The 12,177-nt window shown below is 42.4% G+C and overlaps 1 protein-coding gene across 1 annotated transcript in view; it reads left to right on the top strand.

Moving 5' to 3' along the window:
- crata (carnitine O-acetyltransferase a) overlaps positions 1-12,177 on the top strand; it is a 29,775-nt gene that overhangs the window by 7,772 nt on the left and 9,826 nt on the right. The window contains exons 4-6 of the mRNA XM_039779252.1: positions 920-973; positions 2,396-2,552; positions 9,399-9,573. Coding sequence (XP_039635186.1) covers positions 920-973; positions 2,396-2,552; positions 9,399-9,573 — 386 coding nt within the window. The remainder of the gene's footprint in view (positions 1-919; positions 974-2,395; positions 2,553-9,398; positions 9,574-12,177) is intronic.

The following is a 12,177-nucleotide window of genomic DNA, read 5'->3' as shown; positions in this document are numbered from 1 at the left end:
AAACGGCGACGCTAAACTAGTAATGCTACTGCCCAGCACTGTTTGCAATACAAGAGCTCCACCCTCCTACGTACTTCCGCTCAATTTTCATTTTCCTTCAGTACTCCATCTGGGTTTGTGGTTTATTCACAGGTTTTCTCCGGTCAAATCTTTACCGGTCCAATCAGCGAACAGAGGGAGTGGCTGAGAACGATGACGTTGAGGTTGTGCGCTAGTTTGAGTTGTAGTTCCGTAATGGCGGCGGAAAAAGATGCGAGCGAAGCCATTCTGTCCGTTGTGGCAACGCTGCTGAATATCCAGAAGTTAAAGCCCGAGCAAGAACAATCTCTGCTGAGTTGTGTTGGGGGCCATGATGTTCGGGAACAGTTAGATTTTCCAGCTCGCTCCGTTAGTGGTGAAGGAGTTGGCTAAGGCGAACGCTAGCGATGCTAAGCCGACGTCACGACCAAACGTTAGCGATTGGTTCTGGCAGATCCAGAGTGGCTCTGGGCAGATCCAATAGTTTAAACTTCAACAGAGTACCCGCCTTCAAGGAAGTTAACACTTGTCAATGGAGAGAGGCCAGACTCTCTGGACAAATGAAATGGACCAGAGTCTGGTAGGACCAGGCTAATGTTGAAGTAGATGCATATACATGAATGGTTTGGCCCCACCAATTCAATTATCACTTCTCTACATTATTCTTTATATAACAAAACAAAAATGACTCTACTCTAATACAGTATGTTTCACTATTTTTGCTACATATTTCCACCACATACTGTATTTTCCAAGTCATGCTGCTCCACTGTGCCTTGATTCGTTTTTAACTGTGATGTATTCAGAAAGTTCACTGGTAACATTTTTAGACACTAACTGTATTTCCATCATTTTACCAACCTCAGAATAGAAGTTAACGGATCCTGCTTTCTCTGTTTAGGTTTGCTGCCAAACTGACCGCAGGTGTCTTGGACTTCAAGACTATGATTGACAAGTGAGTAGTGCGCTAATATTCTCCTTATTGACCTATGCAGCCCACTCATTTCCCCCCCCTATTTATAGTTTTGTCTTTCAGCTACTTGTGGCTATTAAAGGGGCAGTAGGTAAGACTTATAAAACTAACTTTCTGTCATATTTGCTGAAACTGACCCTATGTTCCAGTAGAACTACAAGAAGCAGGTCATTTAAAAAAAAAAAAATCCGGCTCCTCTGGCACCACCTACAGCCTGTAGTGCGATTTGCAAAAATCCACAGCTCTCTGTTCAGATGCACCAATCAGGGCCAGGCGGGGTGTCTAACTGCATGTCAATCACTGCTCATGCACACGCATTGATTCTCCATTGTGGGGGGAGGGGCTTAGGAGACTATTTTGGGCTTTAGCGGAAAGGGGGGAGGGACTGAGAAGTTGTCGATGTTCAAATTTTTTGGTTAAGTCCTGGATCTTCCCAATCCTACCTATGGCACCTTTTAATACCTATAGTAAATTCAAGCAAAATGTTGCGGTCCTGATTGGTTCAGACAACCTCCTTTTTACATTCCGTAAAGATAGGTGCGTGTGTGTACATATGTATATTTGTCTACACCTTCTGCCTTCCCTAAGCCATATGAGAATGTGAACGTGAGTTAAGCGGGACATTGGGATGGGTGGAGCCCGAGCCCGGCTCAGCCCGACACATTAACTGTAATTATGAGCCCGTTGATGTTTTCAACTACAATTTTGAGTTCTTTGAACCACAGAAATCTGTTTAGCATGATCTTAATGAATAATGCAACAAGGACGAAGCATGTAAACTGCGTTGTTTGTTTATTCAGAATGGAATGGATCCGAATGAAGAAACGTTAAAAAAAAAAAAAAACTCGACCCTATAGCTCCCTCAGCCGAATAGTGGGGGTAACCGATCAAGGCAGCAACATAATCAAAGCCCTGGAACCATATAGGAGACTTTCTTGTCTTGGTCACCTAATTAATACTGTCCTTCGCCAAGGTCTGCATGCTGACAACCACCGGGTATAGGAGAGACCATATCGGCTGCTAAAGGACTCGTGAGATATCTGAAACAATCTGGCCTGGTTGCGCAATTATCAAATTAATTATCATTAGCTACAGATTGGGTAGACACGATTTATCATGGTTTACCTCACACTCAAGTCAGTGCAGGATATCTACCCAGAGCTACAGGAAAAGATGGAGAGGCATAGCTTTCTTCCCACCCATTTAGGCTAATAAAGTAATGATTAAAAACACAAATGCTTGATGAAGTGCCTGGCCCGAGGATTGTGGCAGGAAATATCGGCCCGGCCCGGGCTTGGGCAGAGAATCAAAATCTACTTCAGGGACATTTAGTAAATGGCAAAATGTTGCAAATGCTATTGTGGTTAAGTTGGTGTTTAATGGCAGAGCTTGACTGTCTTGCAGTGAGACACTACCAGTTGAATATCTGGGAGGGAAGCCCCTGTGTATGAACCAGTACTACGAAGTGCTGTCCTCCTGCCGTATCCCTGGTCTGAAGAGAGACTCGGTGGTGAACCATGCCAAGACCTCCAAACACATTACTGTGGTACACAACTTTCAGGTGAGGAACACTGGGAAAAGTCCCATATGTGTGTCTGAGCTCTTCTGGGACCAGCGGCCTGTATCACATAGCAAGTTCAACTTTGGCTTACTTGGCTTCACTGGGCCTGGCAGTAGTGCTACATGACAACTGGTATCAACAAGCACAGTGGACTCAGATTTCAGTAGTTCACTAGTCTAGATTCTATGTTGAGTAGTATAATCATGACCATTATTATTTTGCTTTGCTTGTGTTGTCTTACTTTTTTGTATTTTAAAAGTCCTTTTTTAACATAGAGGCCAGGGGACTACAGATGAAAAATAGCCTTTTGACTAGGGGTGCAAGATATATCAACTCAATATCGTTGTCGCAATATTACGTTGCACAATATTATATCTAGGGGTGCAGGATATATCGACTCAATATCGATATCGCAATATATCTAAAATGTCGCAATAAGTATGCAATATTTTGTGGAGCGCTGCGTCCCATCCGACTGTGTGGTTTAGTTGTGTCTGATTTAGAGCACGCTTGAAACACTATAATGATCATGTTTCATTGGCCAGTTACTGTGCCACTTGCACATGTTAGTGCACGTCAGCACACGGGTCCACTACGTGATAAACCCTATACCAGTTTACCACGTGTGTGCATATTTCGACAGAGTGACAGTGTAAGTGAAGAAATGGATAGAGACAACAAAATGGAACGAATCAGAGAAGCAAAAGAAAAGTTGTGTCTTGTTCTCTTTATTTATTTATTTATTTATTTATTTATTTATTTATTTATTTGATACTGTCCAACCAGTAAAATATATCCTGTTCTGTAGACATGGTCCTTATTTATTTATTCATGTTGGACCAGTCCAATATGACTGTCAGTTGAAATAAACCTTGTGTTGTAAGAAAACTTGTTTAATTTGTTATGAGTTCATTTTGATGCGTTTTCCCATAACTTTTGTAATTTAACATATGTTTAAGAATATCGAAATTAATATCGATATTGCAATATTCATAATCGATATTGCAATATCACATTTTGTCAATATCGGACAACCCTACTTTTGACTAATTCTGTCATTTTTAACCCATGTAAAATCATGCGTTTTATAAATTTGCACTGTCAATTCACTTCAATTTTATTTATAGTATCAAATCATAACATAAGTTATCTCGAGACACTTTACAGATAGAGTAGGTCTAGACCACACTCTATAATTTACAAAGCCCCAACAATTCCAACAGTTCCAGTAATTCCCTCAAGAGCAAGCAGTGCGACAGTGGCGAGGAAAAACTCCCTCGTGGGAAGAAACCTCGGACAGACCCAGGCTCTTGGTAGGCGATGTCTGACGAGCCGGTTGGGGGTGTGATGAACAGTGGAGATAGTAGTCACATTAATAATGGAACAGTGACTGGATGTGCGGGAAGCTGCAGGGTTCAGCAGGACGCAGCATGACATTGCAGGGCATCGCTGAGTTCAGCAGGGAGTGCAGCAGGACCACGCGACAGCTGCGACCAGGATCTTGGTGCCAACGTTCTCCAAGGAAATGCCGCTGGGGGAAAAAGCATAAGGACTCGGGAGTAAACTCCCCAGAAGCTAGGATTAGTAACTTTAGTAACTTAGTAATTTCTGGGACCGGGCTGCAAAACACAAATAGTAATAGTAACAGTAATAGAAAGGGAGAGGAGAGAGCAGCTCAGTGTGTCAAAGGAAGGAAGTCCCCCGGCAGTCTAGAACTATAACAGCGTAACTATAACAGGTAACTAAGAGAGACAGGTCATAAGGAGAGGTAGCTTTTTCGGGCTTAGAACTCTCCCCTGCCGGATCTGGCTTGGCTGGCCTGCCTCCCTCTACTTTGTTATGTATTATTAATCTAACAATTATGAAGAGAAGCAGTTGGGCCAGTTAGGTGAACACTGCAACTCCTCACTCCCCTAACTATAAGCTTTATCAAATAGGAGAGTTTTAAGTTCATTCTTGAATGAGGTGACAGTTTCTGCCCCCGAACCCAGATCGGGAGCTGGTTCCATAGGAGAGGAGCCTGATAACTGAAGGCTCTAGCTCCCATTCTACTTTTAGAGACTCTAGGTACCACCAGTAACTCTGCATTCTGGGAGTGAGTGTTCTAGTGGGACAATAGGGTATTAGGAGCTCTTCTAGATATGATGGTGCTAGACCATTTAGAGCTTTGTAGGTCAAGAGAAGGACTTTAAACTCAATCCTGGATTCAACAGGAAGCCAATGCAGAGAAGCTAATACAGGAGAAATATGATCTCTTTTCTTAGTTCTTGTGAGAACACGCTGCAGCATTCTGGATCAGCTGGAGAGTCTTACGAGACTTATTTGAGCAACCTGACAGTAGGGAATTACAATAGTCCAGCCTGGAAGTAACAAATGCATGGACTAATTTTTCAGCGTCGTTTTGAGACAGGATATTCCTAATTTTGGCAATGTTAACGTAAGATGAAAAAAGGCTGTTCTTGAGGTTTGTTTTAGATTGGCATTAAAGGATATATCCTGATCAAAGATAACTCCTAAATTTCTAACAGTGGTGCTGGAGGCCAGGGCAACACCATCCAGAGTAGCTATATCTTTAGATAATGAAGTTCGGAGGTGTTTAGGGCCCAGCACAATAACTCGTTTTGTTAGGGTTTAACATCAGAAAATTATAGGTCAATTATACGATTTTATATCCTTAATGCACGCTTGAAATTTAGCTAGCTGACTGGTTTCGTCTGGTTTGATTGACAGGTATAATTGGGTGTCATCCGCATAACAGTGAAAGTTAATTGAGTGTTTTCTAATAATATTGCCTAGAGGAAGCATATATAAGGAGAATAGAATTGGTCCAAGCACTGAGCCTTGAGGAAACCCATGGCTAACTTTAGCGTACTTGGAGGATTTATCATTAACATTCACAAATTGAGATCGATCAGAGAAATAGGACCTAAACCAGCTTAGAGCAATTCCTTTAATGCCAACCAAGTGTTCCAATCTCTGTAACAGGATTGAATGGTCAATAGTGTCAAATGCAGCACTAAGATCTAGTAAAACAAGAATGGAGACAAGACCTTTGTCTGCAGCAGTTAAAAGGTCGTTAGTAATTTTCACCAGTGCCGTCTCTGTGCTATGATTCTTTCTGAATCCTGATTGAAAGTCATCAAATAAAATATTGCTATGTAGAAAATCACATAACTGATTAGCAACCACCTTCTCAAGGATCTTGGATAGAAAGGGAAGGTTAGATATAGGTCTATAGTTTGCTAAGACCTCAGGATCCAGGGTGGGTTTTTTCAGAAGAGGTTTTATCACAGCTACTTTAAATGACTGTGGTACATAACCTGTTAATAGAGACATATTGATCATATCTAGTAATGAGGTGTTAACCACAGGTAATGCTTCTTTGAGTAGTCTCGTTGGGATGGGGTCCAAGAGACAGGTAGATAGCTTAGCTGAGGATATCTTTAACATTAATTGTTGAATGTCTATAGGATAAAAGCAGTCTAAGTATATGTCGAGACTAGTCTTTATTTCTAACGACTCTGCGTTTAAAGGTGAACCGTTAGAAGTTGAGTGTAAAAGGTGATGAATTTTATCTCTAATTGTTGTAATTTTATCATTGAAGAAGCTCATGAAGTCATCACTACTCAGAGCTAGAGGAATAGATGGCTCAGTAGAGCTGTGGCTATCTGTCAGCCTGGCGACAGTGCTGACAAGAAACCTTGGGTTGTTCTTGTTTTCTTCTATTAGTGATGAGTAATAGTCTGATCTGGCCTTTCTTAGGGCCTTCCTATAGGTTTGGAGACTTTCTTGCCAATCCAAACGAGATTCTTCCACCTTGGTGGAACGCCACTTACATTCAAAGGTTTCCGAGATTTGTTTTAATTTGCGAGTTTGAGAGTTATACCAAGGTGCTAGTTTCCTTTGCTTCATCATCTTCTTTTTCAGGGGGAAACGGGAGTCTAAAAGGTCCGTAGGCATGTCGTAACACCGTCTACAAATGCATCAATTTGAGAGGGACTGAGGTTAACATACAGGTCCTCTGTTATGTTAAGGCATGACATATAGTCAAATGCTGTTGGAATATCTTCTTTAAATTTAGCTATAGCACTGTCAGATAAGCATCTGGTGTAGGAGCTTTTATCTAATTTAATATAATCAGGTAGTAAGACTTCGAAAGTGATTAAAGAATGATCTGATAATACCGAATTCTGCGAAAATATTATTAAATCCTCAATTTCAATACCATATGCCAGCACAAGGTCGAGGGTGTAGTTAAAACAGTGTGTCGCCTTGTGCACACTCTGACTGAAACCGATTGAATCCAGTAATGAGTTGAAAGCAGTACTAAGGCTGTCATTGTCAACGTCCACATGGATATTAAAATCACCTACAAGAAGTACTTGGTCTGATTTAAGGACTAAACATGATAAAAACTCTGAGAATTCAGATAAAAATTCAGAATACGGACCTGGAGCCCTGTAAATAACAACAAATATAATTGGCTGTAATGTTTTCCATTTTGGATGTTGAAGATTACGAACAAGACTTTCAAACGAGTTATAATTTAATTTAGGTTTAGGAGTAATTAACAGGCTTGCATCAAAGATGGCTGCAACTCCCCCTCCTCGGCCTGAGCCTCTAGGAATTTGAGTATTAATATGGCTGGGAGGAGTGGCTTCATTTAGACTAACATAGTCTTCATGGCCCAGCCAGGTTTCAGTAAGACAAAATAAATCAATGTTATTATCTGATATCAACTCGTTTACCAATACTGCTTTAGAAGACAGAGATCTAATATTTAATAGTCCACATCTAATTTTCCTATTTTGTTCTATTGCAGTCGTTTTAATTCCAATTAGGTTGTTAAGTATAGCGCATCTTTTGTTTACCTTTGATTTAACCGATCTGAGCCGGGGGACAGACACCGTGCTTATTAGACTATGAGTGGGCGACTGCTACGCGCAAGCACAGAGGGCGTAGCACTGCACCTCTGATTACTAATATCAAACTTGGGTTGTCATGGTTTATGTCTGATAAACTCGTTCAGATTTTTTGATATGAGAGCGCACCGTCCCAGTTGGGATGAATGCCGTCTCTCTCAATCAGACCAGGCTTTCCCAAAAACGCCCTCCAGTTATTCACATAGCCCACATCATGTAGGCCTGGGCACCACCCGACAACCAGCGGTGGAAGGATGTACGCGGCTGTACATTTCATCATTGGTCAGGTTTGGCAGGGGTCCAGAGAAAACTACTGAGTCCGACATTGTCTTTGCGTATGCACAAAGTGACTCAACATTCATTTTAGTGATCTCCGATTCCGACCATTACCACCCACGTGAAGTATGATCTTACTGTATTTACGGTTCTTTTTGCCAGCAGCTTTAGATGGGTTTCTATCTCGCCCGCTCCAGCCCCGGGGACACACATGACCGTGGTAGGCCTACTGTAGCCGCCGGGCCCGCTGGCTTCACATATCGCAGTATAGAGCTCCCAATAACCAGAACTGGCTTCTCAGCGGGTGTATCGCTGAGTAGGGAGAAATTGTTAGAGAGGCGAAGACGCTCCGGTTTAGAGCAACCGTCATCATGTGCACTCCCTGGTCTTAGACCTAACGCTCACGCTTCCCTCGGACAGTCACCCACTCGCCCGGCTGCTCGGGGTCTGCGGGGGACAGCTAGCAGAAGCTACAGAAGCTACAGTATGTTGGCCCGCATTAACTACATGGTGCTGGCTAGCTACGGAAGCATACGATTCTGATTCCATGGTTGGGGCCCGTGACTCAAATTCACTAAGCCTTGCCTCCAGAGCAGCGAATATACTACATTTATTACATGCATCGTTATCACTAAAGGAGGCAGAGGAATAGCTAAACATTTGACACATAGAGCAAGAAAGAGCAGGAGAGGGAGAGGAATTAGCCATTGCTAATGGCTAAGCTAAAGTAGCTAACAGTGTTTTAACAATTGTAAATTCAGCGAGTCAGTCACTGTAAGTGAGGCTAAGTATAAGTGCTTGAGTAAAACAATTGTAATTCAAATGCAATCCAGGCAAATAGCCGCTAATTTAACCCTTGTGTTGTCCTTCGGGTCCCAGTGACCCGAAGGACAACACAAGGATTATGTACCTCCCTTTACTTTGTTGAGAATTGCTCTCTAAACCCTGTTTCTTGTTAAGTAAGTAAAGTTTATTTCTAGAACACATTTAAACACAGTTTAAGCTGACCAAAATGCTGTACAAACAAGAACTAAGGTGCTGTATTAACCCTTGTTTAGAGAGCAATTCTCAACAAAGTAAACGGAAGTACATAATCCTTGTGTTGTCCTTTGGGTCACTGGGACCCGAAGGGCAACACAAGGGTTAAACAGTGAAGCAGAGTTCAGTAAGTTTTTGCCGGAGCAGCAAACTAGCGTTTGTAACACGGGAACACCGGAAGTGACACAATACGCTCACCTTACACGTCGGCACGTCCGTGACTGTCCCCTTATTAAATAAACTGAATTGAATTGGGTGCTTAGTCTCATGAAGAACAAACTAATTTGGAATAAGTGAAGTAAATATAATCGCAGTAAAGCAAAAAAAAAAGCTTTGATGGAACAAAAGATGCCTACATTATGATCACCATTACAGCTGGGCAATATATCGATTATATTGATATTGTGTTATGAGACTAGATATCGTCTTAGATTTTGGATATCGTAATATGGCATAAGTGTTTTCTTTTCCTGGTTTTAAAGGCTGCATTACAGTAAAGTGATGTCATGTTCTGAACTCACGAGAGTGTTGTAACTGTTCTATTTGCCTTTTTAAAAAAGCGAGATGCCTGACTGAGCCTTTTTTTCTTCTTTCCTCCACTTTGAATCAGTTCTTTGCGTTGGAGGTGTACAACAGTGATGGGACTCCACTGACAGCCAATCAGCTCTGTATTCAGCTGGAGAGGATCTGCAGCGCCTCGCTGCAGGCCAATGTGGAGCCTGTCGGCATCCTCACCACCCAGCATCGCGATTCCTGGGGCAAGGCCTATGTCAACCTCAGCAAGGGTGAGCCAAAAGACCACTGACATTGGTCTAAAGGACGCTGGCGTCTTGTCAGATAGCTGAAAAGCAGTGTGCAATGGGGCACAGGTGAGGGTGATCTTCAATGTAGACCGAGGGATTCAAAGCACTTCATTATGGAGTGTCGTGAACGTGCTCTGTAATAGAGATGGATTTCACTAAGAGAGATATCTTCCAAGAGTGTAATGCAGTACTCAGTCAATCATTTGCAAATGGACCTCTGAGCTTGTTGGGCTGAGAGATACTGTACAGTATGAACTTCAGTATTTGTTTTTGCACTTACAGCCTGCACATGCGTCCCAACCCTCGGAGATGTAACAGTTTGTCCTTTTAATTCAGTGGTACTCAACCTTTTAGAGTGGCGACCCCCCCCAGAATGAGTTTGGTGTTCGCGACCCCACCACCCCCCTCGACAACGAGAGAACCTGCAAAGAAAAAACACATCATGCTGGCGTATGGAAGTAAACATGTAGGCCACTGTGTACTATTACTCGGTGTTGCTTTCAGGGAGAAAACTGATGTTCACAAAAGTAAAACAAGCCAAGTTAGCCCTCTGCGCTAATGCATGCTAACTAGGGGTGGTACGGTTCACAAAACCCACGGTTCGGTTTGTATCACGGTTTTAGGGTCACGGTTTTCGGTTCTGTAGGGTTCTTGTTATTTTTTCTTTTAATCTTTAACACTCCAGAATATACTTCAGCATATGATATATAGCTAAAATTAGCATATTGAATGCATGTTGCACAAAACATGCACACAGTGGCAGTTCTATATATTGTTTAATTTCATCATAGGTACCATGAAATCCAAAATGTTCCCACACACCAGACTATAAACGACGCTGGCGCATCCTCCAGCTCTGGGCAGCCTCTCTCCCACTTGACGTGACCTGCAGCGGCACCCTCAACACTTGAGGCGATTGGTGCCGGCGCTCTCTCAAAATCTGGACGAAAATCTTTTAAACTGACCGTTGTCAATCTGAAATGAAGACAGATTCAGCAACTGCATGGCCTATTTCTGCCGCAAATTTTTCAGAAACACGTTTCGGTGAACTATTTTAGTACAATATGAGATTGTATTGATTCTGAACGAGCCGCCATGACAGTGTGTTTTGATGAAATGGGACTAGCCAGACCCATGTGACGCGATCGTCCAATCAGCTGCCATGGGTTGCGTTTGTCACGCCCATCCCGCTCGTCATTTCCAGTTAGTGTTTTAACATAGGTGTATAAAGTGGGCACTACGGCAGTAAGAGGTTAGTGCAGCTTAACAGTGTACTGACGAACCGTACGGTACACACATGCTCCAAACCGAGACTAGCGAACCGAGCGGTTCGGGTGTTTTTTCATGAACCGTACCACCCCTAATGCTAACTACTGTAGCCAAGGAGGGTAATAAAACTAGAAATGGGAGGCTCCATAATCTGAAGCAGCGTGAGCTAGGGCGGGGCAATATATTGATATTGATATATGACCGGGCTCAATGCTAACTTTTTTTAAAGTGGTTGCTGGCTTGGCAACCAGGCATCAGCTTTTGGTTGCCGAAATTGACAATACAGTTGCCATGTTTTAAACTGCCTATATTTGGAGCAATTAATTTCTTATGTAACTATACCACACATTTTAATAATGAAACAATGCGACAATGGCTTGCAATATCATTTCTCATCCCTCTCAAATAGGGGTGCAACGGATCACAAAACTCACTGTTCGGATCATGGTTGTGAGTCACGGATCGGATACATTTTTGGATCAGCACAAAAAGGGGGGGTGGGGGGAGTTTAAGTGATTATTATAAATGTAATAACAATAATTACTTCTTTCACCATTAAATTGCAGTTAAAAGAAAAAAAGGGTATTTTACAATAACTTTGAATGCACCACAAGGTTTACCAGTGTACCAGTAAATGCATCATTAGTCCCGGTAGTGACCAAGTGCTAGTTTGTGTCTTTTAGCTCATAGCTTTAGCGGTAGACTGTCGGACGTCCCGCTGTTGGAATCCTCTACAGTGAAATAGTCACACTACACCGTTTAACTGTCAGCATTTTAGCCGTGTTTAATCCAGCTGCTACTGTAGCTAACGGTAGGCTAACGTTACCTGTTGTGTAACGTGTTATTAGTGTTTACTAGCGTGACATGCAGCGATGTTTCTGTTGCCTCTAACGTGGGTTTCGGAGCATCGGAGAGCAGCGCCGACGTTGACACCGTAATGAGGCACCGACATCCGCGCTGCTATTTTGTCCGGAAGATACCGGGCACCACATTAGCACTGGATTTTAACAAGCGCCGTTACCGTGAACAGAAAATTGCGTTGCTCGTATCTTTTCACAGCAAACGTGCGTATGTGGAAAGCAGTCGCAGCTGAAATGTTTTGTCGCGCACAAACGAATAGTGTTTCAACTTTACGGAGACCAACAAACAACAACACATAAAATATTGATTTCTTTTTAAATAAATGTTTTAGTTTTTTTGTAAGTTTTTTGATTTGTTTTTATAAATTAAAAAAAATACTGAACAGGTGGTTGCCAAAGGGGGCAACCAGAAACCAGGAAACGGTTGCCAATCGACTAAATCTGGTTGCCAAGGGCA

This window comes from Perca fluviatilis, chromosome 17 (genome assembly GCF_010015445.1).
Source record: "Perca fluviatilis chromosome 17, GENO_Pfluv_1.0, whole genome shotgun sequence".
NCBI lineage: Eukaryota > Metazoa > Chordata > Actinopteri > Perciformes > Percidae > Perca > Perca fluviatilis.
Note: the sequence above shows the minus strand (reverse complement) of the source record. Positions and strands in the feature narration are given on the sequence as shown.